General features: G+C 41.3%; 5 protein-coding genes across 5 annotated transcripts; 4 read left to right on the top strand and 1 right to left on the bottom strand.

Annotated features, from left to right (window-relative positions):
- The first annotated feature begins 1,765 nt into the window (after nucleotides 1-1,765).
- On the top strand, nucleotides 1,766-2,692 carry LOC121616424 (olfactory receptor 11A1-like). The gene has a single exon (XM_041951184.1). It carries the CDS (start codon nucleotides 1,766-1,768, stop codon nucleotides 2,690-2,692), a length of 927 nt encoding a protein of 308 aa, XP_041807118.1.
- A 2,276-nt stretch (nucleotides 2,693-4,968) lies between these two features.
- LOC121616431 (olfactory receptor 6N2-like) lies at nucleotides 4,969-5,880 on the top strand. Its single transcript, XM_041951193.1, has one exon. It carries the CDS (start codon nucleotides 4,969-4,971, stop codon nucleotides 5,878-5,880), a length of 912 nt encoding a protein of 303 aa, XP_041807127.1.
- A 3,333-nt stretch (nucleotides 5,881-9,213) lies between these two features.
- On the top strand, nucleotides 9,214-10,134 carry LOC121616423 (olfactory receptor 11A1-like). Its single transcript, XM_041951183.1, has one exon. The coding sequence runs from the start codon at nucleotides 9,214-9,216 to the stop codon at nucleotides 10,132-10,134; it is 921 nt and encodes a 306-aa protein (XP_041807117.1).
- A 4,518-nt stretch (nucleotides 10,135-14,652) lies between these two features.
- On the top strand, nucleotides 14,653-15,600 carry LOC121615720 (olfactory receptor 11A1-like). Its single transcript, XM_041950087.1, has one exon. The coding sequence runs from the start codon at nucleotides 14,653-14,655 to the stop codon at nucleotides 15,598-15,600; it is 948 nt and encodes a 315-aa protein (XP_041806021.1).
- A 4,245-nt stretch (nucleotides 15,601-19,845) lies between these two features.
- LOC121615719 (olfactory receptor 11A1-like) lies at nucleotides 19,846-20,793 on the bottom strand. The gene has a single exon (XM_041950085.1). It carries the CDS (start codon nucleotides 20,791-20,793, stop codon nucleotides 19,846-19,848), a length of 948 nt encoding a protein of 315 aa, XP_041806019.1.
- Nucleotides 20,794-22,767: the final 1,974 nt, after the last annotated feature.

Below are 22,767 nucleotides of genomic sequence, written 5' to 3'. Positions count from 1 at the left end.
GGAGTCATGGTAGCAGTGTCCTAGTGTTTGAGGTATGTGATGATGGGTGAGGGGCTGACACAGTCATTGGTGTGGAGGGTAAACAGGAAGGGGCTCAGGACACAACCTTGTGAGGCTTCAGTGTTGGTGATGGAGGATGAGGATGTTGTGATGCCCACTCTAACGGACTGTGGTGTGTCACTGAGGAAGCTGTGTACCCAGTGGATGAGAAGTGGTGGGACATCTCATCCACCAGGTTCACAGCCTGCTCAGTGACACACCACAGTCTGTTAGAGTGGGCTGTTCCAAATCTTACACTCAGGTGAGATTTACAGCGGCGAACAGGAGTTTTCTCTATCAGGCTTTAGTTTTTACATGTAAGCCTTGCTTTGTTCAGGCTTTTGGTTTTACATGTAGGCCTCTAGTCGCTCATCCATGTGGTGATGTCCCAACAGAGAACACAAGAAGCAGGAGGAACAGGGACCCTGTGGGTGGTGAAGAGAAGAAAAACAAACGCAACATCATTGTCTGGTCTTATCCTGCGGTGCAGCATCATCATGATGCCCCTTGGATTAGAGGGGAAACACTTCAGCCAAACGCCTTTGATTCAGCCCTCGTTGAATGACGACAACCTGGATGACTGACAGTCTTTACAGACATTGAACCTGTAGCTCAGGGATGTCAAAGTCAAACACACAGAGGGCCAAAGAAACAGATTTGCTACAAGCCGAGGGCCGGACTGGTTCAATGTTTATTAAAACATATTTTAATGATCGCACATAGCCTATTAAACTAAGATCTAACACAATGTATATTATTTAATGATTAAATGAACAATCCAACATTATTTTACGGCTCTGTCAGTAATATGAAGTGTAAACATTTTTCATCAGGCACAAAAACAAACTTCCTTCAAAGAAAAAAAGTCCTGTGCTTTAAATGAATAAAGCAATATTTTCTTTTGTTCAACTGAAAAATAAATCTAAATAAATAAAATAAATTAAAATACAAAAATCTATAGGACACAGACAAAACAATACTTTCCTTATTGGGGAGTGGGTAACTGAAAGTTAACATCTGTTCTGGCTGCTGATGAATAATGAAGCCGAGGCCCGTTTGCCGCGCTGCAGTGAGTTCGTGGGCTACCGTTGCATTGTGGGGAATGTAGTATTGGTGTGTGCAAAACACCAGCGGGCGGCTGCGGCCAGTTCTAATACTAATCAAATATCATCCGGGGGGCCGCATATAAATCATTTGAGGGCCTTGACTTTGACATATGTGCTGTAGCTGCTTACTTTCTCCACTCTGGTCCTTTCCACTGTGGAACAATGTGCCCCAAATCTCACCGCTCATCAGAAAACTGGCTCGTCCATCACAGCCGCTCAGGTGGGACAGAGCGCTTACTGCACTGCAGCTGAACGTTTGAGTCGGAAAGTTTGTCTGATTGGCCACATGCTCGATTAAAAGAGGTCAAAATCCTGTGACTTCCAGTCTCCAGAGTCTGATAAAGATCTTTGCATATCACTATCTATTTTGGTGCTAATTCTGTTGAGTCCCTTTGGAGGGTGGGGTTATTAATAAAAACCTTCCACACATTCAAACAGTTAGTTTCCTAAAAGCTGCAGATGAACACACTCTGGGTGCATTTGAAGGTCAGGTGTGAATAAGACACGTCAGAACAGGTTAGATGTTGGTGTGATCATTACAGTTGGACTTCTTGTAGGTGTTGTTCGAGTAATATGCTTTGTTTTCTGTCTGTTTGAACATTTAATTTCAGTCAATATAAATGGATGATGAGTCAAATGTTACATATATAACTCTGAGCGGGCATGTGGAAGTGGACAAATACAGACACCTTTATTTTCTGATCATGTTCTCAGTGTATATTCTGATAATCTGCTGTAATTGTACTGTTGCGTGCCTCATCTGGAAACACAAAAACCTCCATGAGCCGATGTACATTTTCATCGCAGCTCTGTTAATCAACTCTGTTCTTTACAGCACTGCGATCTACCCGAAGCTGCTGATTGATTTCTTATCTGAGAAGCAGATCATATCTTATTCAGCCTGTCTCTTTCAGTTTTTTTTATTTTACACCTTAGGTAGTTCAGAGTTCTTACTGTTGGCAGCCATGTCTTATGACAGGTATGTGTCCATCTGTAAACCTCTGCAATATCCAACTGTCATGAAGAAAACAACAGTTTGCATCTTCTTGGTTTTAGCTTGGATCGTACCTGCTTGTCATATTGCAGTCCCAGCAATACTGAGTGCTGAAACTACGCTGTGTAACTTCACTCTAAAAGCAATATTCTGTAATAATTCAGTTTACAGGCTTCACTGTGTAAGATCGACAGTAATTACTGTATACGGTGTAGTTGCTTTATTAGATCTCGCGGTTGTCCCTCTGCTCTTCATAATCTTCACTTACACAAAGATCGCTGTAATATCTTATCGGAGCTGTAGAGAAGTGAGGAGAAAAGCTGTAAAGACCTGCTTACCTCACCTGCTGGTTCTGATCAGTTTCTCCTGTTTGACTGCGTATGATGTCAGCATAGCTCGGGTGGAATCTAACTTCCCAAAAAATGCACGTTTAATAATGACTTTACAGATAGTTTTGTATCATCCTTTGTTTAATCCACTTATATATGGACTGAAAATGAAAGAGATTTCTAAACACCTCAAAAGGTTGTTCTGTCAAACCAAAATCATTTGACATATGAACTCTGATAACTCATGTACAGTAAATTCATCCAGAATAATAATCAGTATTTAATGCACACATTTATGTCCTGAACAAACAGAATAATATTAATAATAATAATAATAATAATAATAATAATAATAATACATTTTATTTGTTAAAAGCGCCTTTCAGGACACTCAAGGACACTTTACATCACAAGAAATATCAAACAACAATACGATAAAACACAATAAAATAAAATCAAATCTTCAACAATAAAGAGACTCAGCGCTGTTTGTAATGGAAAAAGTCAGATTTCTCTTTTTTTTTTATTTTGCCGTCATTAATCTGTAAAATTTGACCCTGTTCACAAGTAATGACATTCTGACTGTTATCAGACTCTGTGTGTACTGATGAAGTTAAATATTGAATTTCAACAATATAAGTTAGATTATTAACAGTGTGTTCAAACCATGTGTGTGTGTGTGAGAGGGTATACATGTGTGCATGCAGGTCAATGATCAGCGCCTCACACCAACCTTGCAGCAGTTCTAAATGCATTGTGGTACAATTGTCTTCTGAGTAGGTGCAGGTTCAGGTTGGTGTTTTCATTCAACCGCAGCCAACATACAGAAAACACAGCTCATGGACTGAATGTGTGTGGAGAGGACAAATCTGGACTCCTGAATCTCTGTCCTCACTGACACAATCAAACACATGTGCTGCTCAACAACACTTTGGATCATTGTTACATCCCAGTCAGCATTAGCCGCCTTCCCCAGTGCTGCACTGGGACACTCAGACCACGTCACGGTCCACGTGAGTCCTGCATACAGACAGGCCTGTAAACCTGTCGAGGACATTAAATGAAGTGCTTTGACTGCACTGACTGGGATGTTTACAGGACCACTACCAGCAGTCTGGATGGGTACACAGAGGCTTTGACATCCTACGTCGGTCTCTGAGGCCGCTGCTGTAAACCATCGTGTACCAGGATGACAAACACTGTTCTGAGCATCGACCCTGCATCTACCTGGAAGGGCCTCAGACTTACAAGATTCAAGATTCAAGAGTCTTTATTGTCATTGCACATGTCAATGAAATTTTCATTGCAACCCCCATGTTAGATGGTAAGAAAGATAAGACTAGAAAGAGTGAATAAAATTAAGATAACTACAATAACTACTACTATAATTACTGACTTCCAACTGAAAGCTCCCCATTATATTAAGGAGCTGAAATATCCTTGTTTTTCCCAAGAAATAGCTCCAAGTCCACTGTGAGCCCCAGGGCGAGGGGAAACAGCAGCATATACTGCAACAATCTGCTGTAATTTCATCATTGTGTGGCTCAGTGGGACACACAAACACCCCCCTGAGCACATGTACATTTTCATTGCAGCTTTGCAGCTAAAGTTGTTTCTTGACTTTTTATCATATTCAGCCTCTCTTTCAATTAATCCTGCTGTTGGCAGCCATGACCTATGACAGATAAGTATTTTGGGAAAAATAATTATTTTCCTGGCTTTATCTCTGCCTGCTGGTCAGAATGTAGTCCCAGTAATGCTGAGAGCTGATATGAAACCAAAATATTCATGATACGCTCTCGAAGTAGCAGAGAAGTCAAGACAGGAGCTGCACAGACCTGTTCACCACACCTGCTGGTTTCAATCAGCTTGTCCTGTTTGTGTACATATGATGTCATCATAGTTTGATTTTACAAAAACTGCACGTTTAATAATGACTTCACGGTCGACTTTGTATCCTCCTCAGTTGTTTATAGACCAAAAATGAAAGACATCACTAAACACCTGAGGTGGCTGTTCTGCCAAAGTGATCGAACGTATGAAAAGTGAATTTACAGTTAAGTTTTCATAACCCATCTACAACTGATAGCTCTATAAAATATCACCTCTTATGGAGTTGAAGCAACCAATAAAGCATAAACATCCTCTGGCATCTTTGGCTGCTGGTCTGTACCGTCACTACACAATTCACTTTGAACTGTTGCCATCGGTAACCACAGGTGCCGCCAAGTCCTCCTTAAATCCGGAGAAGCAGGTGTTTGGGGCGGTTGTTCACATGATAACAGCTCTTGGTGGAGGAGGAGTTAATGAGATCCATGAAGGGAAAAGAGGTCTCGTAGTTTTGAGCTTTGAGTCAAATTGTTCACCTCGTCTAATCTGAACATGAGCTTCATGCATCTCCTGGTCAGGTATCTGCATCACAGTCTGTATGCATGAAGTCCTCATAGGGAGACTCATTCTGCCCGTCTTCTTCGTTGATGTTTGATTTGGAACAATATTAATGGATGATGAATTCAATGTAACATATATAACTCTGGATGGATATGTGGAAATGCACAAATACAGATTTCTTTATTTTGTGATTTTGTTCTCAGCATATATTCTGATAATCTGCAGTAATTCTACTATTGTCTATCTGATCTGGATTCACCAAAACCTCCATGAGCCGATGTACATTTTCATCGCAGCTCTGTTACTGAACTCTGTCTTTTTCAGCTCGACGATCTACCCGAAGCTGCTGATTGACTTTTTATCTGAGAAGCAGATCATATCTTATTCTGCCTGTCTCTTTCAGGGTTTTCTATATTACTCTTTAGGTGGTTCAGAGTTCTTACTGTTGGCAGCCATGTCTTATGACAGGTTTGTGTCTATATGTAAACCTCTGCAATATCGCACGATCATGAAGAAAACAACAGTTTGTATCTTCTTGGTGTCAGCTTGGCTTGTGCCCGCTGGTCAGATTGCAGTGCCAGCTGTACTGAATGCTAATAAAAAACTCTGCAGCTTCACTTTCAAAGGAATAATCTGCAACAGCACAGTTTACAACCTTCACTGTGTGAGATCAAGAGCACAAGCTGTGTACGCCGTGGTCATTTTGTTCAACGTGGCACTTCTCCCTGTGCTCTTCATCCTCTTCACATACACCAGGATACTCATAATATCCTGTCGCAGCTGTAGAGAAGTGAGGAGAAAAGCTGCACAGACCTGTTTGCCTCACCTGTTGGTTCTGATCAGCTTTTCCTGTTTGAGTGCGTATGAGGTCATCAAACTGAGAGTGGAATCTGACTTTCCAAAAACTGTTCGTTTAATAATGCTCTTCCAGGTGATTTCGTATCATCCCATCTTTAATCCAATCATATACGGATTAAAAATGAAAGAAATTTCCAAACACCTCAAGCGGTTGTTCTGTTAAGACAAACTGTCCAAATGTGTCAAAATCAATCATCAATCATCAATCGTTTCTTGTCTGAATGTCTTTTGATATTTAATATAAGCAGTTCTTTGTGCTCCTAACATACCTGTCAGCTTTAATAACATAATGAAGAGCAATTACTAAACATCAAAGTCAAATGAAACGAAATAAAATGTTTATTATACGCTTTAATATCTTTTTTTGATTGAATAGTGTGTAGCACTATGTTGCTACTATCATTCTACTATTTCATATGTTATATGTTGCTTAATTGTATTCTTTTCTATTTCTTTTATTTTTTCCATAGAGTTGTATTCTTGTATAGTCTGTGTTTTATTCATGGCTGCCAGAGGTGCACTATTCATTTATGTTGTCTATGGTTGTGTAATATATATATAAAGTCTATCAGTTTTCATCGTCATCTCTTTAATTGAAATGTTTTTGTCTATTAATTTGAGTCGAACCTATTTTCTGACTGCTGGCTTGTCTCTGTGCTGCTGGAACCTGTGACGCTTGTCTTCGTTCTCCCTGCAGACCAGCGTTCTAGCTTTTATGATTCACATTGTAGTTTATTTGCATTTTATCTTTGCTGCTGTGTGAATTTTGATCATTTATGGCTCTGCTGACTTCCTGTTTGGACCTCTGTGTGTCTGAGTTCTGCTCATCACTCTCAGAGAAACACCGACCGGGCGGAGGAGGATGTGGAGCGTGGTGGTGTGATCGAGCTCTCGCTGGGATTCAGATGCTGTATTTTCATGTTAGTGGAGCTCGAGGCAGAGAGAACTAACCCAGACCCTAACCCCAGCTAGAAGCATCCGGCGCACACAAAACCCACAGACAGGAACCTGATGGTGGCGCTAGACAAAAAGGCAGGGGATCACCAAAGTAATAAGCGTTCATCCTCAAACTAATCTACCCGCTGTATCCCTTGTTCACTGTATAAGAACACTGCGATCATCTGCTGCTGGTTTCTTGGAGGTTTTGTCAAAACTCTGGAACAAACCAGCTGAATCAGGAAGCAGCTCGCTGAATGTTGTCAGAAGAAAGCTGAAACCTGGTCTCTGCACTTCAGCCTTGAGTGACTCTCCTGATACAGGCCTGCTGCACTTCTTTTGAAATGTTGTATTTTATTTAATTTTAATGCATCCTGTGCATTTTTAACTTTATTACCTTTATTCAGTGGTTTAATTTTCCATCTTATGTTATCCACTGCTTTTATTTTCACCCTAATACTATCATGTTTTTTCCTTATTATTATCAAGTGTTTTTTTTTCTCAGTCTTATTTTAAAGTAATTTTCTTTCCCTGTTTTTATCTTTATTCTCTGTCTTTTTTCTGTGAAGCACTTGATGCATTTCTCTTTTTAAAAACACTGAAGGGCATCACTTGGATGAAAGTGCTCTACAAATAAAGTTTATCATTAATATGATTATTATTAGTGCTATTATTCTTATTGTTATTATTACTCCTGGCAGGCTTCCCTCAGGGCTGACCTGTCCCAGGTCCACTCTGGTGCCATAGCAACCTGTAGGCTGTGCATCCACCTGTTAGAGCTGATGGCAGCCGCAGTGGCCGTAGTGCCCCTGGCTTTTCTCAACATGTGTCTAGTGAAATGATGCCACCTGAATTTCTGACTTTACTGAAAGAAGAATCTGCAAGCAGTCGTGGTAACACGCAGGTTGGATGTGGCTCTGCATTGGGGAAAGGATCCAGCCAACCAAACATGAGGCACTGCACTGGGGCCAGTGGTGCATTGTCACGTGGTGCAGGCTGGTATTTTAGCTCTTCTGCACTTCCTGCCAAAGACCCACCATGTGCTTGTGAGAACAGTAGCAAGCAGCTTCCATAAAAAGGTAAGGGGGCTTGGACTTAATTTGCCAGATTGTCTGAAAAACTATGGATGTGGTTGCATCCCTGGATCAAGTCCCTCAGGACAATTCAGGTTGGGTGACCCATCCAGTAGATCAGCTCTTCAATGGGGGATCCCTCCCTGAAGAATGGAGGCCTCATGCAGAGGTGATGAGCAAGATTTGGGACCACTTTGTTATAACTGGAATCAATCTCTTTGAATTCATGGTGACAGCTCGCTGTGGTCTCTTTTTCTCCAGAGGGAGAAATGATGCTCCTTTGGACATGGTTGCGATGCCACATCAGTGGCCACAGGGCCTCCTGTATCCCTTCCTTCACACTCATGCAACCTCTCCTACAGAGGATCCAGGTGGAAGAGGTGAGTCCCCCGATAGGCCATGGATTATTATGCCATGCATGCGTGGTGCTCGTATGTTGTATAACCACATGATGTCAGTCAGTATGCGGCAGCCACCAGCGATGTGCATTAAAGAGTATCCAGTGGGGGCGTGGCAGTCTGGGGAAGAGCATTGTGCTGGGCTCAATGCAGCAGCACGTCTTGAGTGACCATGCCTTCAGGACCACATGTCTCACAGTGACATCTTTTTCTTTGACAGAGTGTCTTGTATCTAGCAGGCTAACGGAGTGGTTTTCCAGCTAGCCTTAGTTTAGCCTAGCTTATCTTATCTGAGCACATGGGTGGGCACTCTGGTAGCACTGACGTCTGATTCAAACTCAGGTGTCATTTGATTATTCCACAGGAGCAGCTGAGTCTGCCTGGTTTCCTAACAATGTGCCTGGCAGAGTCCACGTACATATAAAATATATCAACTGTCTCAACTGAGAACTATACACAGAATATATTAAACAGCAGACTATCACCAGAGTATCAACTCTGAGATGTGTTTGTGTGGTAAAAAAGCACTTTTTTTTTTTACATATGTCGTAGTCCTGCATACATGGAAGACAAAGACTGTAAGCTAGTCAACATGGATGTAAACACTGCAGGACTGAAAATGTTTAAAAGCTCAATGCAATTGGTGAGACATCTGGAATGCAAATGTGAATTTTGTTTGTTTAAAAGAAGAGAACTCAGCAGAGCAGCTTTAACTATTTCTTGGTAAACAATAGCTGGATGTAAGGGACAGAAGATAATATAACGTGTTGAGTCTATTTTTATAGCATGAAGATTGTAGTAAACACCACCTATGGGTTCAGGCCTCTAGAGTCTGATGAAGTTGTTCAGATGATCTCATTTTAATGAGATGCATGGAGGGTGATGCAGGCTGATAAAAGCAATATACAGACTGCAACAGTTCACTCTCTGAAGTTTGTTTGTATGGACTGGAATATTTCAACGAGCACACAGGTGCACATCAAGGTCAGGTACCGGGGAACAAAACAATCTGATACAAGATACTGTGTGTAGTATGTTAATGTAACCTTCAACTGAGACTTTTCTGTTCTTCTTCTTCAGGCAACTTTGATGGATAGTCAAGTAAATATAACATATATAACTGTTGATGGATATGTGGAAATGCACAAATACAGATTTCTTTATTTTGTGATTTTCTTCTCAGCATATATTCTGATAATCTGCAGTAATTCTACTATTGTCTATCTGATCTGGATTCACCAAAACCTCCATGAGCCGATGTACATTTTCATTGCAGCTCTGTTAATGAACTCTGTTCTTTACAGCACTGCGATCTACCCGAAGCTGTTTATTGACTTTTTATCTGAGAAGCAGATCATATCTTATTCTGCCTGTCTCTTTCAGTGGTTTATATATTACTCTCTCGCTGGTTCGGAGTTCTTACTGTTGGCAGCCATGTCTTATGACAGGTATGTGTCCATCTGTAAACCTCTGCAATATCCAACTATCATGAAGAAAACAACTGTCAGTACTTTCTTGGTTTCAGCTTGGCTTGTGCCCGCTGGTCAGTGTGCAGTGCCAGCTGTACTGAATGCTAATAAAAAACTCTGCAGCTTCACTTTCAAAGGAATAATCTGCAACAGCACAGTTTACAACCTTCACTGTGTGAGATCAAGAGTAATGAACATATACGGCTTGATCGCTTTAGTAAATCTTGTACTTCTCCCTGTTCTCTTCATCCTCTTCACATACACCAGGATATTTGTAATATCCTACAAAAGTTGCAGAGAAGTGAGGAGAAAAGCTGCACAGACCTGTTTGCCTCACTTGATGGTTTTAATGAACTTTTCCTGTATGAGTGTATATGATGTACTTCTACTGCGACTGGAAACTGATTTTCCACAAACTGTACGTTTCATAATGATGCTTCAAATAATAATGTATCATCCTCTCTTTAATCCAATCATATATGGAGTGAAAATGAAAGAAATTCACAAACTCCTCAAGACGTTGTTTTGTAAAATGGTCTAATGTAAAAACAATGATAACTGTTCATTCATTGTTTTGTGTCATAATCATCCAGAGATGTGATTTCTGTCGTCCTTCGCAGGTATTTAATGTGAGGATCAGCATCATCAATCTATTGACTATGAGGAATTGGCTCAAAAATAAAAAAATAAAATAAAATAAGCCACACTGTCGTTGCTGTGAAATCATAATAAATGTCATAATGATAATATTTCTTTAATTTTTATTATAATTAATTTAAATTTCCTCTTAGCACAGATTATTAAATCAATGTCAGTAATAATAATGAAAATAATCATAAGTGTTAAGTGTGCTTGATTGTATTGATTGCATGTTTGTGGAAGTGAGAGAAAAGAGAAAGAAAGGAGGCGGGAAAGGTTGCAGTAATGATGGTGATGATCAAAACAAAAGAGAATGACAAATCAGTAACCAACCATAAACTTAAAAGACTGGGTGGAAGACGAGTACATGACTGGACTGTGTATAGTCAGCGGTGTCTACAGTCTAAATTCCTGGATATTAAATAATAATTAACCCCCCCTGCTCTTTGATTTGTTTCTACGTGCAGGATGCCTCTCGTTCTGTAGCTCACTCTGTATCAGACTGACTGTTATTTGGGAGCTTTAACTGTGTGCCTCATGCCTCTGGGTGCATGAAGAGCTGGTTACTGTCCTGCTGTCTGCTGGACTGTTACCGTACGTAAACATCATCTCTGTTTTACAATAATAGGTTTTATGTTGTTTTCCTGTTTAATTTCCTGCATGATGAATATCAGGTGTTGTACTGTCTCTGCCATCTGTGTGCATATGATGATGCGCTATTATGCAGTGATGCATTGGCGAGGTATAGACTGGTTACTAACTTCTTGTGAGGTGGGTTTGTGCTTTGCTCAGTCTCACGCCAAAGTGTGTAATCCACTAGAGGATAGTGTGTCAATGTGACAGAGGCAATAGTTCCTGTGTGAAACCAATAGTCAACATCTGTCACCTGAAATGTTTCTCAGGAAGATGGATTTTGAAAGTGTAAATATTGTTCAAATCCTGACACAGACACGGGGTACAGGTGGGTGTGTTACACGGTTTTGGCATTGTACTGGGCTGATGTGCTTGTGGGTAGCAATGGCCTAAACAGAACGTTGGTTATGCATCATAACTCCAGATTCTATGAGTATAAGTGTAGCCCTGTCCATGGGACCCACTGGTTCATTTTAATTTTTAATTTTATTCACTTTATTGATCCCAAACTGGGAAATTATTCTCTCCATTTCACCCATCACTGATTCACTAAAACACACACATGCACATGCAACATGCAGTGAGACACACAGGAGCAGTGGGCTGCCGCATCAGGCGCCCGGGAACCTCTAGGCCACGGCTGCCCCCCATCTGAAAAAAGGCTGTTTTTGCAACACATTCTCACAAGTCATCATTTATTGGCACTTGGTCAGGACCCCTTAGTGTCCCTTTTTAAGGCAATGGGAACCCTATTAGCTTCATTTTTCAGCATGCACTGCTCTGTGGCCAAGCTATCAATAACAAGTATTAAAATATACCAATAAGAATATAGATATGCAATGTTTGGTTAGACTTTCAAAATAATAATAAACACCTGGTTGATGTTATCAAACAATTGCACTTCGTTCCTTCTTACAGAGTGGATGCAGCAGTCTGTTACTGAAGGAGCTGCTGAGGGCCCCCACTGTGTCATGCAGGGTGTGGGAGGGGTTGTCCATGAGCGATGTCAGCTTGGCTAACATCCTCCTCTCACCCACATCCTCAGTGGTGTCCAGAGGACAGTCCAGGACAGAACCAGCTCTCCTGACCAGTTTGTTGAGTCTCTTTCTGTCCCTCTCGGAGCTTCCACAGCCCCAGCAGACCACTGAGTAAAAGACTGCAGATGCAACCACAGAGTCATAGAAAGTCCTCAGTAATGTCCTACATACTTCAAAGGTCCTCAGTCTTCTCAGCAGATGGAGACGACTTTGGCCCTTCCTGTACAGGACATCAGTGTTAGTGGACCAGTCCAGTTTATTGTTTAGGTGTACACCCAGGTTTTTGTACTCCTCCACGATCTCAATGTCCAAACCCTGGATGCTCACCGGTGTAATCTGTGGTGCTTTCCTGCGGAAGTCAATCACCATCTCCTTGGTCTTGCCGGTGTTGATGTGCAGGTGGTTCAGTCCACACCAGTCGACAAAGTTAGCGATGACTTCCCTATTACCCCAGTAGAACATTGCGATCCCAGAATGCAGGCTTACTGGTAGTTCCTAAAGTCTCTAAAACCAGAATGGGAGCCAGAGCCTTTAGTTATCAAGCTCCTCTCCTGTGGAACCATCTTCCAGCTCTTGTCCGGGAGGCAGACACCATCTCTACATTTAAGAGCAGGCTTAAAACTTTCCTCTTTGATAAAGCCTACATTTAGGGCTGGCTCAGGCTTGCCTTGGAACAGCCCCCTCTGCATCTGTATGCGTTTGTGTCCTATCAAGGCATGTTACTGACTTGGCTTCTTCCAAGTCTTTGTGCTTTCTTGTCTCGCAGGCCCGAAGGGTAACTCCCAGATTTCTTACAGTGGTACTGGGGGCCAGCGCTATGCCATCCATAGTTACTATCTCATCAGATAGTGAGTTTCTAAGGTGTTTAGGCCCAAATACAGTAACTTCAGTTTTGTCTGAATTCAATAACTTAAAGTGCAGCTCATCCAGGTCTTTATTTCCTTACGACACACTTGGAGTTTAGTCAATTGATTGGTCTCCTCTGGCTTCATTGATAAATAAAGCTGAGTATCATCTGCATAACAGTGAAAATGTATGGAATGTTTCCTGATTATGTTGCCTAGAGGAGGCATATATAGAGTGAAAAATCTGTGATGTTTTGCAGGTTCGGTTTGAAAAATTAAGAACAAGGCTTTCAAATGAGTTATAATTGAGTTTAGGTCTAGGGTTGATCAATAAGCTAGAGTCAAAAATGGTTGCAACTCCACCTCCTCTGCTGCTGCCTTGAGGAACATGAGTATTAGTATGACAAGGAGAACATACTCATCATGACAAATAAATCAATACTATGATCTGATATTAACTCATTTACGAATACAGCTTTAGAGGACAGAGATCTGATATTAAGTAGTCCACAAGTAGTCCTTCTTTTCAAGCTGTGCAGTTCTCTGAGTCAGTTGCTCACGCTCTGTGCAGCTCACAGACTTTGCAATGTTGCGTTGGTGCTAATCCCAGGTTTGGCTTGCGCTGTTTGGAGGCCAGGCTTGCACAGTACCAAGAAATAATAATGTTATAAAAATATGGTGGCAACCTTTTTCCTGTTTCTTTCATCAGATTAAATTGTTGTCTTTTATAAGTATCGAAGAACCACTTTGCCAAGCATTTGACAGAAAAATACAACAGGAATGGAAGTGAAGCAGGAAGCGAGCAGGGTAAATGTGAGTTCTGTAGAAGAGCAAGTAGAGACCATAAATAATGTGCCTTCACAATTGAAAGGGAAGTCAGTGAAATTCAAGAGACTATCTGGTCCAGATTGGACCCATGTCATTCCTGAGATGTGGCCTTCATTTGGATTTGTTGTGGTTGAGCTCGGGAGGCCAGTCAGTGGAGTCTATGGAGTCCTTAGTGTCATTCCACACTGTGTGTGGGAAACGGGGAGATGTGGGGAAAAAAATGTCCAGATTTAGTTGCTTTCTGGGATATTTTATGCCTGCAGCAGCATCTGTGGCTCAAACTGAGTGTGAGTGAAGCACATATGAATCTTCTCAAGAAGTCATTGCTGAGCTCTGTGAGCCATCCCTAATTCAACCCTGCCAGTCTTTTCACAGTGTCCCACTCATGAACATGCCCAGATATGTAGCAGTGCTGCAGCAAAGACAGCGAAAACGAACACTGCAAGTTGCTAAACATGGATGTAAACACTGCAGGATTTACAATATTGAGACACACTGAATGCAATGAATTTTGTTTGCTTTCATTCACTATTATATCAATGAGAATTGTGATACCCAGAAAACAACATCGATCGGTTCAGGCCTCTAGAGTCTGATGAAGTTGTTCAGATGATTGCAGCACTGGATGGACATTTTAATGAGATGCATGCAGGGTGATGCAGGCTGATAAAAACAATATACAGACTGGAACAGTTCACTCTCTTAAGTTTGTTTGTATTGACTGCCCACACGTATGAATATCCAGGTCAGGTACCAGGGAACAAAACAATCAGGTACAAGATACTGTGTGTAGTATGTTGCATGAGTATGTATGTATATATATATATGTATATGTATATATTTTTTGTTCGTTTATTCTTTCCACTTGACACCATGGATTGTGTATCTTAAGATGCATAGTAGGAGGGCATTAATAAGCTTTGCTTCTGCCTGAGCCTTTTTCAGTCAAAATTGTTTTTTTTTTTTGGTTCTTTTTTCTTTTGATGCTTTGAAGTGTATTTATGACTGAAATAAACTAACTAACTAAATGTAACCTTCAACTTCAACTTTTCTGTTCTTCTTCTTCAGGCAACTTTGATGGATAGTCAAGTAAATATAACATATATAACTGTTGATGGATATGTGGAAATGCACAAATACAGATTTCTTTATTTTGTGATTTTGTTCTCAGCATATATTCTGATAATCTGCAGTAATTCTACTATTGTCTATCTGATCTGGATTCACCAAAACCTCCATGAGCCGATGTACATTTTCATTGCAGCTCTGTTAATCAACTCAGTTGTTTTTAGCACTGCGATCTACCCAAAGCTGTTTATTGACTTTTTATCTGAGAAGCAGATCATATCTTATTCTGCCTGTCTCTTTCAGTATCATGTGTTTTACTCTCTCGCTGGTTCAGAGTTCTTACTGTTGGCAGCCATGTCTTATGACAGGTATGTGTCCATCTGTAAACCTCTGCAATATCCAACTATCATGAAGAAAACAACTGTTAGTACTTTCTTGGTTTTAGCTTGGCTTGTACCCGCTGTTGAGTGTGCAGTGCCAGCTGTACTGAATGCTAATAAAAAACTCTGTAGCTTTATTTTAAAAGGAATTTTCTGCAATAACACAGTTTACAAACTTCACTGTGTGATCTCAGAATCACAAGTTATACGTGATATGATAATTCTGCTAAATATTGTACTTCTTCCGATGCTCTTCATCCTTTTCTCATACACCAGGATACTGATAATATCCTATCGAAGTAGTGGAGAAGTCAGGAGAAAAGCTGCACAGACCTGTTTACCACATCTGATCGTTTTAATCAATTTCTCCTGTTTGGGTTTATTTGATGTCATTGTAATTAGATTAGAATCATATTTTCCAAAACCTGTTCGTTTAATAATGACTTTGCAAGTGGTTTTGTATAATCCTCTTTTCAATCCAATCATATACGGACTAAAAATGAAAGAAATTTCTAAACACCTGAAGAAGTTGTTCTGTCCAGCCAAAATGAATCAATGTCTCAACACTGATAAGTGATCAGCTTTGTTTCTTCTGTACTAATGCTGAAGATAAGTGACTCCTCTGATCCGTCTGTGGTGTTTGATGGAAGAAACTGTTTCTTTGACTGATACACAGTAAAGAGTAACATCAGCATCAACAGTGTAATGACTGATCAATCTGAAGTTATTCAGTTTTTTAAATAGTATTTTGATCGTCTTCGGTCATTGTGAGTTTCGTTCTGAATGTGTTGCTTTCTCATAATTGTTTAAATATTACTCACACACAAACACAGCCACCGCAGGGCTGTAGCTTTCACTGAGATATCAGAGTCTTGTCCTCAGTATTTCTGACTAAATGTTTTTAAGTCCACTGAAGGCAGTTATTTTCAGGCTAATTGCCAAGTAGCTTTTCAACGAACCTCACACAACCAGACTGATCTGCACACTTTGTTTTAGGTTGCACCCAAATCTTCATCTAAACTCGCCATTTTCAGTGTGTAGGCTGATGATTCCTCCATCCTGTTTAAAGTCAGTGTGATAGTTTTGTTGTGAATGGGTTAAATGGGGATCCTTGGGTCAATGAGCAAACTCAATGTACCCACCACGACCACCTCAGTAGTCCTTGGGACTGAGCCATGTCCACTACAGCACCGACCAACTGAAGTGAATTCTCTAGGATGGTAGAACAGTCTGCATTTGACAGCAATGAATTCCAGGTGGGGGGAGCAGGAGATGTGTATGACAAAACTGTTCGTGCAGCATCTTTGATTGACACAACATAACAACACAAACCACTGCCTCTTGATTTCATGCAGAGTTCGGTTGACCTGTCAGCATGTGTGCCTCCCGGCAGGTGCAGGTGCACTACCAGGAACAATAGATCCTGAGACTGTGCGATAAAAATGTGAAACAGTGACAGGTAGTCCTGTGATTTCAGTACTTTGTGTAGCTCCCTCCAGTAACAGACGCGATGAGGCACAAGATCATGGTTAAAACACAGGGCTTTATTCTTGGAACCAGCCCGTGAGAACTGATATCAAAGAGAAAATAAAATACAATCAATATATGAACGTATGTATGTCTTGTATTCACATTCCTTAATTTCCCTATACAGCTACACAACAGACAATACACTGAGCCAATACAGCCACAGCAGGTGTAATCATGTGCGTAAAATACACCACGGAGGCATCCGAGCCAGGCTAGGAGCTAGCCCACACAAGCCGGCTATCCCCACCATCATGCTGGCCAACGTACGCTCTTTGGATAATAAACTGAACTACCTACACCTTCTACAGACAACCCAGAAGTCTGCGGGAGAGTGCTGTGTTTTGTATTCACGAAACTTGACTCAACAACAGTGTAACGGACCACGCCATTCAGCTCGAGCGGCTAACCTGCTATCGAGCAGACAGAGCTCTCGCTGAGGGAGGTAAGACACTCGGCGGGGGACTCTGTGTTTACATCAACAATGACTGGTGTCGTGACGCTGTTGTGATCTGCAAGCACTGCTCACTACTGGTGGAGTTTATGGTCATAAAATGCCGACCCTTTTACCTCCCAAGGGAGTTTACAACCATACTGCTTGTTGCTGTTTACATCCCTCCGAGCTCCAATGAAAACAACAGGAGCGAGGCATTGAATGAACTGCACCAACACGTCAGTGAGCAGCAGACTGCCCACCCAGATGCCTTCGTCATCCTGGCTGGGGATTTCAACCATGCAGACCCAAAAAAGGTGTTTCCGAAGCTACACAAACACATAGACTTTCCAACACGTGGACATAACACACTGGACCAGGTTTACACCACCCAGAGAGGAGCTTACAAGGCCCTTCCCCTTCCACACCTCGGCGCCTCTGACCACATCACTGTTATACTAATGCCAGCATACAGACCACTGGTTAAAGTCACCAAACCAGTTCTGAAAGAGGTGTGAGTGTGGCCTGAAGGGTCCTTGGAGGAACTTCAAGACTGTTTTAACACCACAAACCGGGACGTGTTTGAACAGGGTGCCACCTGCAACAACATCATCAACCTCCAGGAGTACACAGACGCTGTCACTGCTTACATCACCAAATGCATCGATGCTATGATGTAACAGTAACAAAGACCATCACTGTTCAGTCCAATCAAAAGCTGACAGGAGAAGTCCACAGGCTGCTGAAGGCTCGTAACATTGCCTTTAGAGAAGGAGACAAGGAGGGCCTGAGGACAGTGAGAGCCAACCTGTCACGCGGCATCAGAGAGGCCAGGAAGCTGTACCGTACTTTGGGGGCAGCCGTAGCCTAGAGGTGGGAGCAGTGGCTTGTGATCAGAAGGTCTCTGTGATCAGAGATTATGGAGGGGAGCAGCAACGTTACTGAAATTTCTGATAAATTTGCGATAGAAATTAGCAAAACCCAGGAATTGTTGCAGTTTCTTGCAGTTCGTGGGAACAGGCCAATTAGTTACCACACCCACCTCAGGATCAATATGGATCTGTTTCTCTGTGATCACATACCCCAGAAATTCTCTTGGTGTGGAATTCACATTTCTCAGCTTTGGCAGAGAGGTGATGTTCTGACAAGTGGGTCAATACCTGGCGGACGTGGTGCTGGTGTGATTTCAAATCCGGACTGGAGGCTCTGCGGCGACAGGTGGTGGGGAGTTCTCCAGGTGGTTGTTCATTTGGAGACGCTGTTCCGTGAGTTAATTTAAACACAAGATGCTTGTGCTCAAAAACAGGATTCATTCTCAGTGAAGAACCTTGGAGCCCTAATCTGCCTCTAAATGCCAAAGAGCAGTGATTCCTAACACGTCTCTGGGGGTCATCAGGTGGATACCTCCCTTCAACAGTGTTTCGCCTACTTAGTCCCACGACATCTCCAGGAGGCTAGGCGGTGAACTCCGGCGTCCCAGAGTCACCCCCCCAGTGCCAGTTCACACTGCTCCTACACAATCCAAACAGCACTGCCACGTTCAACTGACCCAGAGATGCTCCAGGTAGTGGCTAGTACCGATGCTACCATTTAGCTAATGCTAAATGCTAACCGCTAAGAAGAACAGAAGAAGACACTACAGTTCCAATGCTACCATTTAGCTAATGCTAAATGCTAACCGCTACCTGCTAAGAAGAACACAAGAAGACACTACAGCTAGATTCACCGATACTGTCAATGTTAACTGCTAGATGCCAATACTAACTGCTAAGATACTATCATACTACCACCGCTTTAGCTATTGTTAGCTGCTACAATGCTACCACAGGCCTAGATGCCACATGTAACTACCATCTACCATCATCTACCCCTGCCTCTCATCAACTGCACCAAAAAAGCGGGGTGGGAATACAAACCCTGGTTCAGGTAGGGGGTAGAAAGTTTAGAGGGTGCTGAAGGTGGAGGCCTAATCCGCAGACTAGATTTAACAGCCTCTTCTAACATTTCATTCAAGAAGCAAACAAAACAGGAAAACAACCAAAAAGATCAAAAAACAAGCCAACTCTGTATCTTACAACACAAACTCAACTGAACAGGCCACATGGTCCCAAAGGGAGACCAGCATTATTTCTCAATTGTAAGTTTCATCATCTTGTCTCACACAACAACAACAGCCTCAGAGCGAGCAGCCTACACACTGAAAATGGCGAGTTTAGATGAAGATTTGGATCGTGCAGTGAAACAGGCCTGCGTGGTTCTTTTGGTGAACGCTTGTAAAGATATACAAGAATATGTTTCTCTTGCAGGGATTTAGCTACTTTAATGTGAGGGCTCGCCTCCTCATGTGCAAATGATCCACCAAAGCAAGTTCCTCCCAACACTATTTTACAAGGGCAACCTGGCTGCACCCTGGGCTTAGTGTGCACAATGTGATTGTGATTAAAGTCATACAAACAAGACAGAGTGTTTTTCCCCTGTACCAGAATGATAATGGGTGCAGCCTGAAACAAAGTGTGCAGATCAGTCTGGTTATGTGAGGTTAGTTGAAAAGCTACTTGGCAATTAGCCTGGAAATAACTGCCTTCAGCTACAGCCCTGCGGTGGCTGTGTTTGTGTGTGAGTAATATTTAAACAATTATGAGAGAGCAACACATTCAGAACGAAACTCACAATGACCGAAGACGATCAAAATACTATTTAAAAAACTGAATAACTTCAACAGATTGATCAGTCATTACATTGCTAATGCTAAATTACTCTTTACTGTGTATCAGTCAAAGAAACAGTTTCTTCCATCAAACACCACAGACGGATCAGAGGAGTCACTTATCTTCAGCATTAGTACAGAAGAAACAAAGCTGATCACTTATCAGTGTTGAGACATTGATTCATTTTGGCTGGACAGAACAACTTCTTCAGGTGTTTAGAAATTTCTTTCATTTTTAGTCCGTATATGATTGGATTGAAAAGAGGATTATACAAAACCACTTGCAAAGTCATTATTAAACGAACAGGTTTTGGAAAATACGATTCTAATCTAATTACAATGACATCAAAAAAAACCAAACAGGAGAAATTGATTAAAACGATCAGATGTGGTAAACAGGTCTGTGCAGCTTTTCTCCTGACTTCTCCACTACTTCGATAGGATATTATCAGTATCCTGGTGTATGAGAAGAGGATGAAGAGTATTGGAAGAAGTACAACATTTAGCAGAATTATCATATCACGTATAACTTGTGATTCTGAGATCACACAGTGAAGTTTGTAAACTGTGTTATTGCAGAAAATTCCTTTTAAAATAAAGCTACAGAGTTTTTTATTAGCATTCAGTACAGCTGGCACTGCACACTCAACAGCGGGTACAAGCCAAGCTAAAACCAAGAAAATACTGACAGTTGTTTTCTTCATGATAGTTGGATATTGCAGAGGTTTACAGATGGACACATACCTGTCATAAGACATGGCTGCCAACAGTAAGAACTCTGAACCAGCGAGAGAGTAAAACACATGAAACTGAAAGAGACAGGCAGAATAAGATATGATCTGCTTCTCAGATAAAAAGTCAATAAACAGCTTTGGGTAGATCGCAGTGCTAAAAACAACTGAGTTGATTAACAGAGCTGCAATGAAAATGTACATCGGCTCATGGAGGTTTTGGTGAATCCAGATCAGATAAACAATAGTAGAATTACTGCAGATTATCAGAATATATGCTGAGAAGAAAATCACAAAATAAAGAAATCTGTATTTGTGCATTTCCACATATCCATCAACAGTTATATATGTTATATTTACTTGACTATCCATCAAAGTTGCCTGAAGATGTGAACAGAAAAGTCTCGGTTGAAGGTTACATTAACATACTACACACAGTATCTTGTATCAGAAACGGATGTTCATATGTGTGGGCAGTCAATACAAACAAACTTCAGAGAGTGAACTGTTCCACTCTCTATATTGTTTTTTATCAGCCTGCATCACCCTCCATGCATCTCATTAAAATGTCCATCAAGTGCTGCAATCATCTGAACAACTTCATCAGACTCTAGAGGCCTGAACCCATAGGTGGTGTTTTTGTTGTTCAGTGTTGTTGGTTTTTTGTCGTTTCCTGAACCTCTGTCATCAGAATTGCCACTGCATTACAATCCTCACTGATATAATAGTGGTGATATTAAGACTTGCTTTTGCTGTTTGAAATATTTTTTTATCTGTCCATTCATTAATTTTGTCCATGGGCTGTTCCTAAAGGTACTTATTGCAGCAGCCTTCAGCATCCAGAATAATTGCAGAGTGGATGAAATCTTTTTATTCTTTTGTTTAATTGCTGTTCAAATTAGCACATCTGTATATTTTCCCAGATATCTGAGAAATACATTCCACACAATAACTCTCAACAGCATTTTACAGCTTCACAAATTATTTACAGTCCATACTTTGAGCATCATGTACAATGTCACCTTGAACCAAACACATATATAAAGGTTACATTATGCATAAATTCTATAATAGAGCAGGGTGCTCCTCTGGATGAACGACTTGTTAATTGATTCTCTTTGTGCGTTACTTGATTTTCTATGTGTGGCCTGTGGAGTTTGCTATGCGTTCCACGTATGGCCAAGGCAGACTGGATTTCACTAGCAGATCTACACACCACCAACACAGGTACACTCATTTCCAACACACACTATGAAGTACAATGGACAAACTCTCCTTTGATCAAATTTGACTCTGACCACCAGAACACATGTTTTGTTTCACTGAAACGTGGCTGTCTGAAAACATTAGTGATTTTTGATTAATTTACGTGTTATTGACATTGAGACGAGACACCAGAAGCACAAGGAAAACTAGTCAATTCCGGCACCGCCGAAATTTTGACAGTGGCACGAGGGGGCTGATGGTCTTATTAACTGAATCAAAAAACATTAATGAATTTAATGGAAAAGAACATCTCTATTATCCTCCAAAGTCTCCTTTTACTAACAGAGCTAACGGCGCTAGCGTTAATGTGCTAACAGAGCTAACGCTAACGGAGCTAACAGAGCTAATGGTGCTAACAAAGCTAACGTGCTAACATTTTCAATAGAGCTAGCAGAGCTAATGGCGCTAATGCTAACAGAGCTAACGGTGCTAATGCTAATGGCGCTAATAGAGCTAACCGCGTTGTGCCTGTCTATGTATATGAGACAGTCTGTGTGTATTTAACTGTATTTGTGTGTGACTGTGTGTGTGTGTATGTATTTGTTGTTGTGTGTGACTTCGTATGTGTGTGTCTTCGTCTGTTTGTGTGTGTGTGTGTCTGCTTGAACTTCACATTTATCAAATTGTCCCAAGTATTTTGAACAAGCAGCCCAACCAGTTCCTACATGGAGATGTGTCTGGTATATGTGTGTCTGAATGTGTTTGTGTGTGCGTGTGTAACTTCTGCCCCACCTGCTGATAATTACCTCTCTATCTCTCCCACTTTTTACCTGTTCCTGAACAGCTACTTTTTCGCTGTCGGTTTCTTTCGAACAACTTGTGATTGTGACAAAACGGTAGCTGCTATCAAAACACCGATTACACTGTGAGATGCGGACAAGTCTGGGCCAGATGTACGTGTGTTTTATGTCCAGATATTCTTTAGAAAAATGACTAAATGGTTGATTTAAAAAGACACAATCCGGCAGGCTGCGACTCAGAAAACAGGAGATTGTATGGGTTTAAATGGAGCAGCAGAGCAGGGCAGCTGGTGCAAGATCCCTCTTTTTTTTTTTGAAACTCTTTATTTATTGGTATTTT

Source organism: Chelmon rostratus, chromosome 13, assembly GCF_017976325.1.
Source record: "Chelmon rostratus isolate fCheRos1 chromosome 13, fCheRos1.pri, whole genome shotgun sequence".
Classification (NCBI taxonomy): Eukaryota; Metazoa; Chordata; class Actinopteri; order Chaetodontiformes; family Chaetodontidae; genus Chelmon; species Chelmon rostratus.
Note: the sequence above shows the minus strand (reverse complement) of the source record. Positions and strands in the feature narration are given on the sequence as shown.

Bases quoted from the DNA above. Each gene is read 5' to 3' on its own strand.
- LOC121615720 (XM_041950087.1), top strand. From the start codon at position 14,653: ATGGATAGTCAAGTAAATATAACATATATAACTGTTGATGGATATGTG.
- LOC121616423 (XM_041951183.1), top strand. From the start codon at position 9,214: ATGGATAGTCAAGTAAATATAACATATATAACTGTTGATGGATATGTG.
- LOC121616424 (XM_041951184.1), top strand. From the start codon at position 1,766: ATGGATGATGAGTCAAATGTTACATATATAACTCTGAGCGGGCATGTG.
- LOC121616431 (XM_041951193.1), top strand. From the start codon at position 4,969: ATGGATGATGAATTCAATGTAACATATATAACTCTGGATGGATATGTG.
- LOC121615719 (XM_041950085.1), bottom strand. From the start codon at position 20,793: ATGGATAGTCAAGTAAATATAACATATATAACTGTTGATGGATATGTG.